This window comes from Hyperolius riggenbachi, chromosome 1 (assembly GCF_040937935.1).
Source record: "Hyperolius riggenbachi isolate aHypRig1 chromosome 1, aHypRig1.pri, whole genome shotgun sequence".
Lineage (NCBI taxonomy): Eukaryota > Metazoa > Chordata > Amphibia > Anura > Hyperoliidae > Hyperolius > Hyperolius riggenbachi.
This window is the reverse complement of record NC_090646.1, coordinates 428,460,725-428,479,114: the sequence shown is the minus strand read 5'-3', so window position 1 is coordinate 428,479,114 and position 18,390 is coordinate 428,460,725. Positions and strand designations below refer to the sequence as shown.

The 18,390-nt window shown below is 44.0% G+C and overlaps 1 protein-coding gene across 2 annotated transcripts in view; it reads left to right on the top strand.

Moving 5' to 3' along the window:
- The window catches only part of AGTPBP1 (ATP/GTP binding carboxypeptidase 1), a 180,986-nt gene that overhangs the window by 17,359 nt on the left and 145,237 nt on the right, over positions 1 to 18,390 (top strand). The window contains exon 2 of one of the 2 annotated variants that reach the window (XM_068237126.1): positions 18,111 to 18,169. The exons of the other annotated variant lie outside the window; for it this stretch is intronic. Coding sequence (XP_068093227.1) covers positions 18,150 to 18,169 — 20 coding nt within the window. The 5' untranslated portion in view covers positions 18,111 to 18,149. The remainder of the gene's footprint in view (positions 1 to 18,110; positions 18,170 to 18,390) is intronic. 2 annotated transcript variants of the gene reach the window in all.

Sequence of the window (18,390 nt, the reverse complement as noted above, 5' to 3'; positions counted from 1 at the left end):
AGCCGCAGCCGCCACAACAGCAGCAGCAGCAGTCGGAGGTAGCAGGGCCGACAGCCAAGTCCTCCACACAAACGCAGCCATCCGGGTCAGGGGTGGTAAGTCCTCCAGTGGAGGGTGATGTCTTATGTATATTTATATCACCTTGGATGACTTCTCAGTTATGTGCCTATTGTTGTATGTTTTATTGCAGGCAAGAACTGAATCTAAATCTAATGTTCCGCCCAAGTATAAAAGATGTGGGTTGTGTAACACTAAGATCACTCCAGATGCCCCTAGAAATGTTTGTCAAGCATGCACAGATTCTATTGTAGTGTCTGAGACTTCTAACATTTTAAAGGGAGTTATGGAGGCAGTCAATAAGAATATGCAGGAGACATTAGATAAATTTAAAGAATCTTTTGTCCCACCCCCCTCTGATCCCCCTTCCAGGTCCTTCTGCAGTATTTTCTAGGGTTGGGGTACAGCCTCCTTCCATGCCTGATATTTTAGGAGCTGAGGAGGAGGGGGATGATATTTCTGGGTCAGGCTCTTTAGAAGAGGGGGAACAACCCAGGTCAGAGGACTCGGAGAAAGAGGATTTAGTTAAGGCCCCTAGATTTCTCTTTTCTCCAGATGAATCTTCAGAATTATTAAAGGCTGTGTACTCCACAGAACAAATTAAAGAGAACCCGAGGTGTGTTTAAATAATGTTATCTGCATACAGAGGCTGGATCTGCCTATACAGCCCAGCCTCTGTTGCTATCCCAAACCCCACTAAGGTCCCCCTGCACTCTGCAATCCCTCATAAATCACAGCCGTGCTGTGAGGCTGTGTTTACATCTGTAGTGTCAGTCTCAGCTGCTCCCCCGCCTCCTGCATAGCTCCGGTCCCTGCCCCGTCCCTTCCCTCCAATCAGCAGGGAGGGAAGGGATGCAGGCGGGGACTGGAGTTCTGCAGGAGGTGGGGACAGCAGCAGACTGACACTATAGAGATAAACACAGCCAGCTCTGACAAGCTGTTTGTCAGCAGCGTGGCTGTGATTTATGAGGGATTGCAGAGTGCAGGGGGACCTTAGGGGGGTTTGGGATAGCAACAGAGGCTGGGCTGTATAGGCAGATACAGCCTCTGTATGCAGATAATATTCTTCAAACCCACCTCGGGTTCTCTTTAAGGAGTCTGTTCCAGAGATTACACCTCAGGATCAGGTATATTCAGGTCTGGGCCAGTCCACGGGAAGAGTGTTTCCCATTCATAAAACTTTTTAGGAAATTATTATCTCCCAATGGCAGAATCCGGAAAGACCTTTATTTATAACTAAGTCTTCTAAAAGGAAGTTTCCCTTTTCCCGGTCGGAAATTGATAAATGGACGAAATGTCCAAGGCTTGATGCCTCCTTATCTAAATACTCCAAAGATTCCGATTTATCTTTTGAGGACTCGGGTGTCCTCAAGGATGTAATGGACAAAAAAGTTGATTCCCTCCTAAAGAAAGCTTGGGAATCGGCAGCTTTTGGCTTCATCCCAGGGATTTCAGCCACCTGCATTTCGCGTAACTTAAGAATTTGGATGGATAATTTGATTGAGCAGATCTCTAAAGGGGCTCCTCTTAAAGATTATGCAGCTTCCCCTCCTGTGGTGCTTAAGGCAGTAGCTTTTTTGGCCGATGCAGTCACGGAACCCATACGGGTATCTGCACGTACCACGGCATTGATTAACTCTGCCCGGCGAGCAATATGGCTGAAAACCTGGGAGGGGGACCAGACATCTAGAAACAGACTTTGTTCTATCCCTTTTGAAGGTAATCTGTTATTTGGATCGGGTCTAGAAGATATCTTAGCCCGCTCGGCAGAGAGAGGTAAACAATTCCCTAATAAAAAGAAAAATCCCAGAACTAAAAGACCTTTTGTTCCTAAAAAACAGGGAGAGGAGCAGGTAAAGAATAGGAATGTGCAGAGGAAATGGTCCTTTCCAAAGGGAAGGGGTAAAGGAGGTTTCGTTCTTGGCAAGACGGAACCCCCCAAACAGAATAAATGACGCTTTACCAGTAGGGGGAAGACTGATTTATTTTCGGTTAGAATGGGAGAAGTTGGATCCCAATCCTTTTGTTTTGCGTATTATAAAAGAAGGTTATTGTCTTCAGTTTTCAGTAAAGCCCCCCCTAAGAAGGTTTGTGAATTCGTTTCCAAAAGACCCGGAAAAGGCCAGAGGTCTGGAAATAGAAATTCAGAAACTTCAGGAAAAGAGAGTAATCATTCCAGTTCCCCAGGAAGAGAGATTCCAGGGGTACTACTCCCATGTCTTTCTGGTGAGGAAAACCAGCGGGGAGTTTCGTTTCATTTTGAATCTATCAATCCATTTCTGATTTACAAGAAATTCAGGATGGAGAGCATTTATTCAGTAAGGGGTCTATTGCAGGGGAAGGATTTCTTTGTCTCAATAGACCTCCAGGACGTCTACCTGCACATCCCGATTTTTTACAAACATCAGAAGTTTCTAAGGTTTGCAGTTCGAACTCCTTCCCATGTTCAACACTTCCAGTTTCAGGCACTCCCATTTGGCATAGCATCAGCCCCACGGGTATTTACGAAAGTCCTGGCAGAGATTATGAAGGATTTAAGGATCCAGGGAATCTCGATAGTTCCATACCTGGACGATCTATTAGTTTTTGCAGAGACGAGATCTGGTGTGTTCACACCGGGATATTGTCATCAGGACACTAACTCAAGCAGGGTGGATTGTCAATTACGACAAGTCAGCTCTGCAGCTGGTTCAGCAAATTACGTTTCTGGGCTGCAGGATAGACTCAATAGAGAGGAAGATACTTCTTCCTCCAAACAAGATTCTGAAAATCCAATCCGAGGTGAATTCCCTGATGGTTCGAGAGAGATCCTCTCTTCGTCAGATCATGAGAGTCCTCGGTCTATTTTCAGCATCCATCCCTGCAGTGACGTGGGCTCAGTCTCACGGCAGAGCTCTACAGTCCCTGCTGCTTTCCAATTGGGACAAATCAGACTATTCCCTGGATCTACTGATTTGTATCCCCGACTCAGTAAAGTCCAGTCTACTCTGGTGGTTGGACAGTCAGAATCTGAGCGAAGGTCGTTTTTGGAGGCAGATACATCCAGTAAAGATCTTTACAGATGCAAGTTCCTGGGGTTGGGGTGCAACAGCCAGGGGGAATCACGCTCAGGGGAGTTGGCCTCAGGCAGTCAGCAAAAAATCATCCAATTTTAGAGAACTGATGGCAGTACAGAAGGCCCTTCTATCTTTTCAGTCCCTGATAGAGGGGAATCATGTCCTTGTATTTTCAGACAACGTCAGGACGGTGGCTTATCTTTCAAAACGGGGAGGGAGGAACGAGATCATTCGATCTCATGACTCTCTGTTCAGAAATTCTGAGCTGGGCAGAACCTCGCATTCTGTCCTTGTCAGCGATCCATATAAAGGGGTCACTCAATGTACAGGCGGATTTCTTAAGCCGCCAACAGATAAACCAGTCCGAATGGGAACTCCATCCAGAGGTTTTTCAAAGTCTGGTGGAGAGATTCGGATTACCGGAGATAGATCTATTCGCATCCCCAAAGAATGCGAAGGTAGAATGGTTCTTTTACCTTCACAGATGCAGCAGGTCTCTGGGATTGGATGCGCTAAATCTTCCTTGGGAATTTGTTCTGGGGTATGCCTTCCCTCCAACAAACCTAATTCCCCAGGTTCTTCTAAAACTTCAAAGAGAAGGAGGGAACCTAATTCTGATAGCGCCCCAATGGCCAAAAAGGCCATGGTATGCGACATTACTGAAAATGACAGTTCAGCCTCCATGGCCCCTCCCACTTCGTCCGGATCTGTTAATCCAGGGGCCTCTAATCCATCCCAGTCCAGATTTGTTCAAACTGGCAGCCTGGATCCTGAGAGGGTAATTTTGAGACAGAAGGGACTGTCAGAGAAAGTTATTGAAACCTTAATGAAATGTAGGAAACCTGTTACCCAAAGCATTTATCGTAAGGTCTGGAAGGTCTATTTAGCATGGTGTGAGTCTAAGGTGAGGGATCAGCATTTAACCAGTTCTGTGCTGGAATTTCTCCAGGACGGATTTGAGATGAATTTAGCTCCCAGCACTCTCAAGGTCCAGTGTTCGGCGCTATCTATATTGTTGGATAGACATTTGGCACAAGAAGAATTAGTGAAAAAAATTTTTCAGAGCGTTACAAAGATCGACTCCAGTTAAGTTAAAGATTTTTCCACAATGGGATCTGTCTTTAGTGCTGAACAGCCTGACAGGTAGTCCCTTCGAACCCATAGAGAATATTGATATGACATTTTTGACACTCAAATTGGCCTTTTTGATTGCTATAACGTCGGCCAGGCATCTAGGTGATCTTCAGGCATTATCCATTAAGGACCCATTCCTCATTATCTGTCCTGACAGTGTGAGACTCAGGTTAGATCCATCTTATTTACCTAAGGTAGCATCTGAATTTCACAGGTCTCAGGAAATCATTCTTCCTTCATTTTGTGATGGGCCAGCTGGGGTTAAAGAGGAATCTTTCCATTGTTTGGATGTTAGGAGATCTTTATTAGTTTAACTTTCTAGAACTAGAGAGTTTAGAAAATCTAGTAGTCTATTGGTCCTATTCTCAGGGAAGAATAGAGGTCAGCAAGCGTCCAGACAGACAATCGCAAGATGGATCAGGCAGACCATTACCTTAGCCTATGAGGGTAGTGATAGTCCCGTTCCTAATAACATTAAAGCTCACTCAACTCGCTCTTTATCCACATCATGGGCGGAGAGGGCAGGAGCCACCATTCACCAGATTTGTCAAGCGGCAACATGGTCGAACGCATCTACCTTTATCAAGCATTACAGAGTGGATGTTTTATCTCAACAAGACCAGTCGTTTGGCAGAAAGGTGCTTCAGGCGGTGGTCCCTCCCTAGGTGAGTCTTTAGCGAAGACTTCTTGTCTATCTCTCGGGTTGTCCTGGATGACGATTAGAGAAATACTCCTATTAGACCTACCGGTAATGGAGTTTCTGGTTGTTATCCGGGACAACGTCTATAACCCTTCCCTTTCCTATCCAGCACCTTTCTGCTAATCAGGAGCACAGGGAATTTTTAGTCACTTAGAGGTGTCTAGTTCTTCCTTCATCTTGGTGTTTCTAGGCTACTTACTTTCAGACGCACTGAGGATTGAGGGAGGGCGGGGGCTTTTAAACTTCTTGGATTGGTGTTTCCCCAGATCCTGGGCGGGACCGGATCTCGGGTTGACCCGGATGACAACCAGAAACTCCATTACCGGTAGGTCTAATAGGAGTATTTTTGTAAAAAGCCAGATACCTAAGGAGAGGGAAGGCTCTGGGTCCTAATGAGCCTTCCCTCTCCTCTCCTGATGCCCGTTCCCGTGCTGGCTTCCGTAGCAGTATTTGACTAAATTAGTCAAATACTGCTCTCTCAGCTGCCGAAGGGAGGCTTCGGAAGTCTTCATGAGCCCGGGTGCTCCAGCGCCCTCGCGCAGTATGGAATCATTTGTCTTTAGGAGGACTCTTCTCCCGAAGACCTCCAAAGGGGATTTAAATGGGGGAGCCAGTGCTGCAACAAGGGCACCAGGATAGGTGTGGGAAGGCTCATTACAACCCAGAGCCTTCCCTCTCCTTAGGTAAGTAGCTGGTTTCTTTTTTTTTTTTTTTTTTTTCAGACCCCCATTAGCTTTAAGGTAGCCTGCATTTCCAGCTGTAGTTGTACTCACTGCTGTAGAGTAACATGTTGTGCAATGAACCAAGATACCTCCTCATTATTGAATGAAAGCTCACTGTTTATCCATCTCTAAAGTTAGCCAATAAATGGTATCATCCCGATTCAAAACTCCATTATTGAACACTAAAAGTGGTATGCAGTTATTCTTAATTGTGTGGTTAATAAGTTATAATCGTAGTATATACACCACATGTGTTCAGTTGTTTGCATTCTGATATGGTTATTTGTGGTACCTGTTGTATCCTTGTGTAAAATGATATATATTTTAACACTACTGAATGTAAGATGCCATAGGTGGTATGTCGAGGTTCTATGCACTATGCTCGACTAAGCCATGTTTATATGCTGTGACCTTTTCTACTCAATAAACATCCTTTTTGTTTAAAAACATGTTTTTTTTAAATCCTTGTTTTATTTAGCATCTGAACTCTGATAGGTTTCCACTGTTCCACTGTGGTCCATTTTTTTAACTGGTCATGATTAGCCATTTGCTCAGCCCAGAATGCATATGATCTGGCTTCCTGGAATAAAATCAATTACAGAAAACCTGTTCGTTCCTTCACCATATTAATAAGCAATCTAGACCTAGAAAGCCATCTTTTCTGTGAGAAAATATGGGCCCTACTTTTTGCCCTATTAAAGGACTTCTGAAGTTAGAGGAATATGGAGGCTGACCTATTTATTTCCTTTTAAACCATGCAAATTGCCTGGCAATCCTGCTGATCATCTTCCACTTATACATTTAGCCATAGACCCTAAACATGCTTGCAGATGTTCTGCAGATTCAGAACCGAACTCTGAATGGATTGCTGGTTTTGAATTCAGATGTGGTATTCAGACACTACTGATACCTGAAAGATCAGCATGATAGGCAGGCAGCTGCTATTTTATAATCACACACTAAGTCCTTAGGGACCAGCCCTATAGGTATGAAGTATAAGAGTAGATAGCTCTAAATTGTTAAACTCAATGGTAACAGGGGCACCTGGTCTGGTGTCAACTAATAAGGTTCAAACAATATACAGTGTATAGACCTATATAAAAGTGGAGGTCCTTGCTTATCCCCCAACACTCAAATTTGTCTACGGTGTGGTGTAGCTATTCCACAATTAGGTCAGAACCTTATTGTAACAGGAGACAGTTGTACTGCCTGTACTCAGTCGGCTGCCCACTAGACATCCAATCGGTGATGCCCAATAGTCGAGTACATACTGTCACCTGAATGCAACTTAGGAACATAAAAGAGAAGTACTAGTGCTATTTACAAAGTGCTTGTATAATGAGAGTCTCATTATAGAGGCACTTTGCACTAGAGATGACCCGAACGGTTCGCACGCAAACTTATTCACGCGAACTTCGCTGGTTCGCGATCGAACGTGAACTATATGCGAGTTCGACCCGTCCCCTATAGTACATCATTAGGGTCAACTTTGACCCTCTACATCGCAGTCAGCAGGCACAGGGTAGCCAATCAGGCTACACTCCCTCCTGGAGCCCCCCTCCCCCCTTATAAAAGGCAGGCAGCGTCAGCCATTTCACTCACTCGTGTGGCTGCAGTAATTGGAGCAGGGAGAGAACCTGCTGACATAGGGAAAGCTTAGTTAGGCTCTTGTGTTAGGCTTGTTAGGGTTCTCCTTCTTGCTGATACGTATTGCTAAAAAGCACTCCTCATCCTCAGCAGCTCTTTTGAGAGCTAATGTTCTTGTGATCTATTTTTTTTTTTTTTTTTGTGTCCGCAGACACTTGTGTTGCATATACAGCTCTGTCAGTCTTGGTAATTCCTACTGTGCCACTGCCAGGCCCAGCACATTCAGTGACTACCTGTGTGTAACAGCTGCACATTTGTAATACCAATCACTGCATACCCACCTGTTCACTGCTAGCAGAGGCCGCTATACTAATTTTTCTGGTGAGTGTACATGCCTGCCTAATTTTTCTGGCTGCACTGCAGCTGCAACGACTACACAAAAGGCATGTACATGTGTCAATTCCCCTTCGTGATCGTTACCTTGCCGCAGTGAAGGGGCTTGCGTATCACAATGAAACAATGACTGCCGGCTATATGAGTGTCTCGGGGGGCACACCCAAGATAATAAGGTCGTTGCTTCATTGTGGACAGACCAAATTCGATCAGCTGGACAGTCACTGTTGGTGTGTCATTGAGCTACCTCAGCCCGGCGACCATATGGGCTTGAAAACCGCCATGGCCTTCACTCTCGCCATGGTATGCACCAGTCCAGCATGGCCATCACTACACAAACAGCTGTTTGCGGTGCGTTACACAGTGAGTTTGGTGTGTCAATGTGAAGCAGTACTCTAGTTACACTCCCTGATTGATGTATACACCTGCAAGATGTTTTAAAGCACTTTAAAGGGAAGGTTCAGGGAGGGGATTAAAAAAAAAAAAATTTCCACTTACCTGGGGCTTCCTCCAGCCCGTGGCAGGCAGGAGGTGCCCTCGCCGCCGCTCTGCAGGCTCCCGGTGGTCTCCGGTACCCGACCCGACCTGGCCAGGCCGGCGGCCAGGTCGGGCTCTTCTGCGCTCCATTTCCTGGCACTTCTGCGTCCCACGCCGGCGCGCTGACGTCATCGGACGTCCGCCGGGCTGTACTGCGCAAGCGCAGAACTACTGCGCCTGCGCAGTACAGCCCGGCGGACGTCCGATGACGTCAGCGCGCCGGCGTGGGACGCAGAAGTGCCAGGAAATGGAGCGCAGAAGAGCCCGACCTGGCCGCTGACCTGGCCAGGTCGGGTCGGGCACCGGGAGCCTGCGGAGCGGCGGCGAGGGCACCTCCTGCCTGCCACGGGCTGGAGGAAGCCCCAGGTAAGTGGAAATTTATTTTTATTTTTTTAATCCCCTCCCTGAACCTTCCCTTTAAGCCTCCAATTTAGCATGCAATGTGACTTCTGCCCTTAAAACGCTGCTGTGCGTCAAATCCAGATTTTTCCCTGGGACTTTTGGCGTGTATCCCACTCCTCCATGCAAAAACTCAGACGTTAGACCCCTTGAAACATCTTTTCCATCACTTTTTTGGCCAGCATAAATGTTTCTAGTTTTCAAAGTTCGCCTCCCCATTGAAGTCTATTGCGGTTCGTAAAAGTTCGCGCGAACCAGGGCAGTGGAGTTGGAGTCAGTCGGGGCAATTTTGGGCACCCGGAGTTGGAGTCGTTGATTTCATAAACGGAGGAGTCAGATGATTTTTGTACAAAATCCACAGCCCTGTTAAGTATTAGACTAAGGAGTTTGAGTCGAGGAGTCGGAGTCTGAGCTATTTTGGGTACCTGGAGTCCGAGTTGGAGTCAGTCGTGGTTTCATAAACCGAGTAGTCGGAAGATTTTTGTACCGACTCCACAGCCCTGACGAGAACCGAACTTTTGGTGAAGGTTCGCGTTCGAGGTTCGCGAACCGAAAATCTGAGGTTCGAGCCATCTTTAAATAGCACTAGCACTTCTCTTTTATGTTCCTCAGTTGCATTCAGGTGACAGTATGTACTCGACTATTGGGCATCACCGATTGGATGTCTATTGGGCAGCCGACTGAGTACAGCCAGTACAACTGTCTCCTGTTACAACAAGGTACGACCTAATTGTGAAATAGCTACACCACACCGTAGACAAATTTGAGTGTTGGGGGATAAGCAAGGACCTCCACTTTTATATAGGTCTACTGTATATTGTTTGAACCTTATTAGGTGACACCAGACTAGGTGCCCCTGTTACCATTGAGTTTAACAATTTTTAGAGCTATCTACTCTTAAGGTGGCCATACACTGGCCCGATTCGCGGCCGTGTCGACAGCAGATTCGATCCTGGGATCGAATCTGCTGCCAATCGTTCGCGCTAAACGCACTCGCCGATCCGATTTCCTCCCGAAATCGGATCGGTCCGTCGATCGCGCCGTGCGCTGGCTCCCGGGCGTCTTCTCCGCATCTTCTCCGCGCTGCACCCGCTCCATCCCGGCGCTTCCTGTCACTGCAGTGACCAGGAAGTTCAAATAGAGGGCGCTCTATTTGAACTTCCTGGTCACGGAGTGACACAGGAAGCGCCGGGATGGAGCGGGTGCAGCGTGAAGAAGATACGGAGAAGATGCCCGGGAGCCAGCATCAGGTAATGTATGCGTGGGGGGGGGGGGGGGGGGGGCAGGCGGCAGCGGCGGCTCCACAGATTGTGATCGGTTTCAGGCTGAAATCGATTCACAATCTGTTTGCAGTAAAGGCAGCCATACGATCCCTCTCCGATCAGATTCGATCAGATAGGGATCTGTCAGCTGGTCGATCTAATGGCAAATCGACCAGTGTATGGCTACCTTTATACTTCATACCTATAGGGCTGTTCCCTAAGGACTTAGTGTGTGATTATATTATTTCCCGGGTATATGATCTTGGCTAGTGTGTGAACTGGTATTTTATACAAGGAAATAAATATGGAACCCAGCATATACTTCTCATTTCAGGTGTCCTTTAATAACATTGGTGCCATGGCTCATTTTTACCATTTTACCTGGTTAATTATCAACTAGATGCCAAGCTTATCTCGACCACATAGCCTCTGTTAGTAAATATTCATTAGAAATTCCCAGATTAGGGGTTGAACTATTTAGCTATATGGAGCTAAGATTAGGATGTGTGAACTTCGAGTTTTGAGGTTGGATATCCTTGAAGGACAACTGTAATGAGGGATATGATGGCTGCCATATTTATTTCCTTTTAAGTAATACCAGTTGCCTGGCAGCCCTGCTGCTCCTCTGACCCTAATACTTTTAGCCATAGACCCTGAACAAGCATGCAGCAGATCAGATGTTTCTGACATTATTGTCAGAGCTGACAAGATTGTCAGCTTGTTTCGGGTGTTATTCAAACACTACTGCAGCCTAATAGACCAACAGGGCTTCCAGGCAACTGGTATTGTTTAAAAAGATATAAATATGGCAGCCTCCATATCCCTTTCACTTCACTTGTCCTTTAAGATATCCCTTTTAAATCAAAACCTTGGTAATATACTGGCACTTCAATGAAATGTGAGGTGAAGATAACTCAGCCGTTGTCATAACAGACAGCAATCTTGATGTGGAAAATAACTCTGTAAGCAGCAGACTGTAATGAACTGATAAGCATCCTTTATTAAAGAGAAAAAATGCAGTCATTGTTCCAGGAAAAATCATAAAATGAGAGAGGAGGAATGTCTTCTTGCAGGTTGAAGAAAGCTGCAATCCACTTATAGTACAATGGTTTGTGGTTTTGTATTTTCTGCAGATCATGACACTGCACATGCCCTAGCCCAGCACAACTTCAGCCTTCACAAAGAATATTGCAGAAACATACTGTAATGTTCATAGCAGTTGTTTCTCATATGGGAAAAAAAACAGTACAGTTAAAGCTGTATTACTTGCAGTTTTTTAGCAAAATGATATGATTGGCTGCATCAATGTTATATTACATGTTATACTGGTCGTGTGGCAATCGCGTAATTCTTTTGGGCCGTGTTCATGGTGGTGCGTTGCAAATGTGTGTAACAGGCTCTTTGTAAGGCAGTTTACCGCACTGCAATACACCACCTATGCAGTGTTTACAGTGCAATGGAAACATTCCGTTATAACGCGGCCCAAGCATCGTAATCTCTACACACGCATGATTACAGGAAAAGTGAAGCATACTTTTCATTGACTGTATGCACATACCTATTACATGTGTGGTAAGCTTGTACAATAAAGATTGTATCATCAGTGGATACCTTAAATTTGGATGAAACTCAAATTTCATCAATGGTGTAAAGCATTAAACACAATATAAAATGGGTAGCTAAAAACATGTGACTGGTTTCCAAGTTATTGGAAGGGTTAATACTCAAACTTTTCAGCTCACTCAACTAATTAATAGAATTGCCCTTGCCCTCCAATGTTATTAGCTTGTGTTGAAGTGTCCTAAGCTGTGTAAACTATACAGAAAGGTTTCTACAGTATCTAGGGGTAGACAGAGACCCTTCTCTCCTTTATTTGCTCACTGATTACTTAAAGTGCTCCTGAGATGAACAGTAGTGCACTATTTATACGTAAGGGCTTCCTCCAGCCCCATGCAGCCTGAGCCTACCTTGCCATCCTCCTGGGCTTCTCCACTGTCCTGTGGTCAGCTTCTGAAATTTTGCAATTCGCAGGCTGTACGGCGACTGGCAAAATTTTTAGAAGCTGACCACAGGACAATGGAGAAGCCCTCGGCCTGCATGGGGCTGGAGGATGCCCCAGGTAAGTATGAATGGTGCACTACTGTTCATCTCCGGTGCCCTTTAATTGCAAATCAGTTTGATAGATTGTCCTGAAATTGATTATCAATTAGCTTTAGTAAAGGTAAGTGAGCTACGATTTCATATAAATTTACTTAGCTAGTATTAGAAGGAGAGCAGCGGAGATCTTTTAGGATCTGATGGGCTCTGAAAGGTAAAGAAGTTGGAAAGAACAATTTTAAACGCTGCAACTTTTCTTTTGTGCCAAGAATTCTAGAATTGGCCCCCTGTCACTCTTCACTCCCAGTACCGGCATATATTGATATCGTATCTTTCTTAGCTTGCATCATTTTATCATATCCTAGAGTTAATCAGACTCTATGATGGGGAATTAATTTCAATCCGTTTTTCTGTTTATCTCTGCTAATAAGGCAGATATGAAAAAAATGGCCAAGCATTTTAGAAATCTTGATTCATGGTTTGTGAGGAGTGTCCTACGATAGTGAATAACTCTGGTGAGGGAAAGGAGGATAGACCAGTGGCTCATTTCTTTCCCACGATGCTTGGCTAAATTAGTAAATGGTTCTGCCAGATGAAATTACTTGGATCGGTGTATGTTCTTCTGTGTGAGAAAGTTGTTTTTCCCCCCACACAGATGTCCAGCTGTATACAGTGAATACTGTACTGTATAATCTCGTTATAGTAAACTCTGATATAGTCTATCTCTGGATGTAGTAAACTCAGTCCTCATGTCCCAGCAAATGCATCTGTATAAGTATATGATGTATGACCAATTCTGATAGAGTAAACTACTTTTCCCGGTCCCTTGGAGTGTATTACTGTATTGTCATAGCATTTGCGTAGATATTGCTGAAACCTAGCTACATCAGTTGACCTTAAAATGCATGCTTGTTTACCTATGAAACTTGCCTCATCCAGGAAAACTTACACAATTTGTATGAGGACCAGTCAGTTTGTCTGGATGTTTACGTAATACTTAAAAACTGACCTTGATTTGTTTAAAACGGCAGCAGTAAGGTTAGCGAACATACAGCTGTGACAGTTATGAGTTATAGTCAGTTGCTTGTTTGTACAGTGAGAAGAATATTCTGATTTATTATAATTAGACACAGTGCGGTTGTGAGTAAATGACTGCATGTGCACAATGTCTAATTCACTAACCTTTCAGCATTGTTAGGAACAAGCAATCTGCAGTGAGTTCCTGTAGAATTAGACCTGGTCAAGTCTAAGTAGCCAGTGCGCAATCCCTCTGCGGGTCACCACTCCACACACGATATCAATATAGTAAATAGGAAGGAGGCACTCAATTGGCTTTTAAACTTGCGTTTTATCAAATCCCAGTAATACACAACATGTTTTGGGGCATATCCCCTTCCTCAGGTGTACATACATTGAATATCACACATCGAATAAATACATACTCCTAATCACCACACCTTTGATTGGACCACCTCCAACTTGTCAGCTGATCACTGACATCACATTTGGACTCTGTGATGTCAGTGATCAGCTGACTTGTCAGCTGACAAGATGAAGGTGGTCCAATCAAGGGTGTGGTGTTTAGGAGTATGTATTTATTTACTGTGTGACACTCAATGTATACACACCTGAGGAAGGGGATATGCCCCGAAACATGTTGTGTACTACTGGGATTTGATAAAATGTTTTGAAAGCCAATTGCGTGCCTCCTTTGTATTTACTATATTTCAGCATTGTTAGCTCTATAATAATATATTTGCAGTCCCTCATTTATTTATAGTAAACCACATTCACCAACCAAAGCCCATGACTAGACCTAATTACACTTTTAGCTTAAATGTTGCATTTTTGTTACAAAACTCGGTTACAAAATGTGAGGAAACGCGGAAAAGCCGCCGCAAAGTGCTCAGAGTGAGGCGGCTTTTTCCGCGTCCAACATGGCCGCACAACGCGAAGAAACCGCCGCATGGGCAGAGCGGTGGAGTCCGCGTTGGATGCGGCAGATTGCGCGCATAGCAATACTACTGACATTGTGGTTGGACGCGGGGAAGCCGCCGCTTGCTTGGAGAGCAGTGCGGTGGCCCCCGCGCCCGAATCAGCGGATACATTGCAAAACATGTCTGGTGTGGCTGGGACTGCTAATCCACACAGGTTCAGAAGGACGCGCGCGCGCGCTGAGAGGCAGAGCTTATATGACAGCCAGAGAAGAGTCAGCTGACCAAGCTGGTCAGCTGACATTTTTACCACCTTCCATTGGTCCAGCACTTAGGGGTGGCACTGGAGAGCGCTATAGTATATATACTGGGTGCTGGTCATTTCTCTGGTGTCTGGCGTCGCGATCACTATGTGGTAGCACTCAGACCTTGTCTGTTTCTGTGTTCTAGCATAGTTTCCAAAGGTGTTGATGATCAAGGAGCTCACACCTTAGCATTAGGATTATTGAACTGTATTATTTGTTATGACCTTTTTGCCTGCCTGACTATTCCTCTGAACTCTGATTCTGTACATTGCTATTTCTGAAATCCTGTTGCCAAACTCTGCTCGTTCCTGGACTCTGTAGTTGCCTCCTGATTCTGTACCTTGCTATTCTGATACTTCGTTGCCAAACTCTGCCTGTTCATTGGTTTCCGTATCTGTCTCCTGAATCTGTACCTTATCTGTCTGTGTGTTAACGACCTGGCTTGCCCGACCTCGAGAACTGGCCTTACTGTTAGAGGCAGTTCCCAGACCTGTTAGTGACACCCTCTCACTGGTGTCACTCACGCTCTGTCCTTCCTACTTTCAGCCTAGCCCCTCCTCCGGGGGAGTCTAGGCCAACGGAAGGAACATACTTCTGTTCAGTACTCCTTACTGCTTCTGTACCTCCTCCTGAGGTGCAGTACTCAAAGTATTACTGTTGCACCAACACTCGCATATCTCAGGTGTCCAGAGGTTAGTAGAAATATCTGATTATCGGTGATACTGCAGATCATCAATAATTGGGTATATTCTGTATTCTCGGTGATACTGCAGTTCACCGGTAATCAGACCCTCTCTGTGTTACACCGATCGTTACACAAAACACCAGTTTTGTTGGGTAATGTGCTTTTTGTAATTACTTAGGACTACTAGCCCAGAGATTCTTCAGAAAATCAACCCTCAGAGGGCAGTTTATAAAAGAATCAGGATTTAAGGTGTAACTTATGCTTTAATGCTCTGATTTCACTGCAATTAGTGCACTTTTCATGGAATTTGTAGTAGAATTCATTCAGCTGCATTATTGAATGGCCTCCATATGTAGTGGGGGGAGAATGCACTCCTACAAAATTATGTGCTCACACCCGTCCGGCAGCACTTTAGACATGCATCAAGATCCAAAGAAGAGAGGTCAGCATCATCTATTCAGCGTAATCACCATTTTATTTAATAGACAAGCATGATGACAACGTTTTGGAGCTGTTTGCCCCTTTCTCAAGTTGTGCTGAATAGACCTATTTTGAGCATGACTTGAGAAAGGGGCAAACAGCCCCCAAAAGTTATCGTGCTTGACTATTGAATAAAAAAGTTCTTACATTGACTTCATGGTGCCAATCTCACTTCTTTGGTTATGGAATGGCTTCCTACATCCAGCAGTATGTCAGCAGAAATAGAGATGGCATGACTGTAGTGTTAGGGCCGGTTTCCACTACTACACTCAGATTGGATGCAGAAAAACTGACTCCAATGAATGCCTATGGCAAAATCTACATCAGAAAAATCGCATTTAGTGGAAACCGGCCCATAGGCTTTCATTGGAGTCAGTTTTTCTGCATCCATTCTGCATCCAATCTGCATGTAGTACTTCAGCCAGTAGTAATGGTGCCCATACACGGTAAAATAAAAAAAATCAATTTTCCTGTTTATTCGATCAAAATGATATTGAATTTTTTGATCAAGAAAAACAAACTATTATTTTTTTTCCATAAAAATCCGATTGGACATGTTGGAAAGATCTTTATATTCAATCTAATGGAATAATTAAACTAAATTATCTAATCGAAAAAAAAATGAAAACATGTTACCATGTATGGGCACCATAAGCCTTATTGCTGCTTTTTACACTTAACGTTCTATATCTTTAGAGAACAGTGATGCAGCAACAGGAAGAGGAACATTGTGGTAAACTCTGTTATGGCTGTTACTAGTAATTTATACTGTAAACAACATTAACATAAAACATGGAGATGATGCCTTGTAAATACATATTGCTGCGTCTCTGTACAAATTATTGGATTGGATTTCTGTTTTGGTTGGTTGATGGGCAATGGCAATAACTGCTTGATGGTCATTATGTCAAATTGCTGTATGTAGCACAGTTCAGGGGGCAGGAGCACAGAAATATTAACATGTATTGCACCATTGACTGTTGCCTATTTAAATTTCTTTTTTGCCTGTTATCTGTTAGTCAGTTATTTATTATTCAGTATTTATATAGTGCCAACATCTTCAGCAGCACTTTACAGAGTACATATAGTCTTTAAAGGGGAACTGAAGTAAGAGGTATACGGAGGCTGCCATATTTATTTATTTCCTTTTAAGCAATTTTTATTTATTTATTTGTTGTATTTATAAAGCGCCAACATATTACGCAGCGCTGGACATTAATTTAGGTTACAGACAATATTTAGGGGTGACAAACAGCAATATGACAATACAGGAATACAAGAAAACCAGATCACACAGCACAGTATGCGTACAAGGTAATGCTTAGTCAGTCACTGGAGGGGAGCATGGAGATTAGGCAAGTTAGGTTCACTCAAATGCATAGCATGGGTGCACAGTAATAGAGGTGCATGATCAGGTAGGACACAATGTTGCCTGGCAGCCCTGCTGATCCTCTGCCTCTAATACTATTAGCCATAGCCCCTGAACAAGCATGCAGCAGATAAGGTGTTTCAGACTTTAAAGTCAGATCTGATAAGACTAGCTGCATGCTTGTTTCTGGTGTTATTCAGATACTACTGCAGAGAAATAGACCAGCAGGGCTGCCAGGCAACTGATATTGATTAAAAGGAAATAAAATAGGGCAGCCTCCGTATACCTCTTACTTCAGTTCCCCTTTAACTGTCCCTCAGAGGAGCTCACAATCTAATCCCTACCATAGTCATTTGTCCATTGTAGTCTATGGCCTATTTTAGTGGTTAAACCAGTTTAAGCGGACCCAAACCGAACATTTTTTTTAATTAAAAATATTTAGTTGCACCACTCTAACACATTCAAAGATAAATAAGACTCCTTCAAAACTATGAGCATTTCAGTGCATGCTTTTCACCCTTCTCTTTTCATAACTAGGGTTATACTGGGTGCAGCCACTAGCAATTCCTCCATTGCTACTCCACCAGTTTGCCGGAAAAATCCCGGCAATATGAAAGGAAGGGAGGGGTTCCTCCAATAAATGTAAACTATTTTATATTTGTCATCATGCAGCTGAAGAAAGGCTGCTATTTATTATAATTTAGAAAATACATTTTATTTCTGAAATCTTGTATTTTTAATTTGGGTCCACTTTAAGTTATGTGTATGTTTTTTTTGGATGTGGGAGGAAACCGGAGCGACCAAAGGAAACCCACGCAGACACGGGGGGAAAATAAAAACTCTGTGGAGATAGTGCCCTAGCTGGGATTCGAACCAGAGACCCAGTCCTGCATTTTGAGGCAAAATGTTAAATATAACCTGTATCACATCTACCTGGCATTGTGAATAATTCTATTTGCATTCCATGTCATCCATGGCATCCTTTGGCACTGAGATTGCCTCTGCGTATAGGAAAATGAATGTGGCCATTTATAACGCTTGCTGCTGGCTGAGAAGATGTTTGCTCTTTGCGTCATACAGGAGCAGGGTTTTCCTCTTGTTAGTGTCTGCAGCATTTAGATCCAAGACACTGTTTATATACTGGCATGGCGAGAGACAAAGAACCTGTTTAATAGAGTTTAGATTCACCCATCAGCCTTTTCTAGATGCTGGTCGTGTCTTGATTTGTTATACATTGCTTTTAAATTATCTGGCACAAAACCCTTACCAGCTTTAGAGTCTCTTACAAGGAAATGGTAAGATAAACTCTCTTAAGTGGCTGTCGTAACAATATAATATAGATAACCGTGAATATGGGAATTTATTATAAACAGTTGTTTTGCTATTGTTTTAGACTTTGCTCCAAAGAAACATTTTCAAATAAGGCAGTAGAATGAATTCACAAAAGTCCAGGTAAATATTCATCAGTGTCCTGTGTAGAAGGTAATACCTTATGAAAGGGAACCTGCGCCACACTGCGTTGCATACTGTTGTTGATCGCTTAATCGCTCAGTGGAAAATCGTGTAAAGTATGGACATATTGATATTTTTAGCCATAGACCTTGAACAAACAGGCACATCAGACTGGGTTAGCAGCAGGGTTGTCTTAGGTGTGTGATTCAGACACTAGTGAT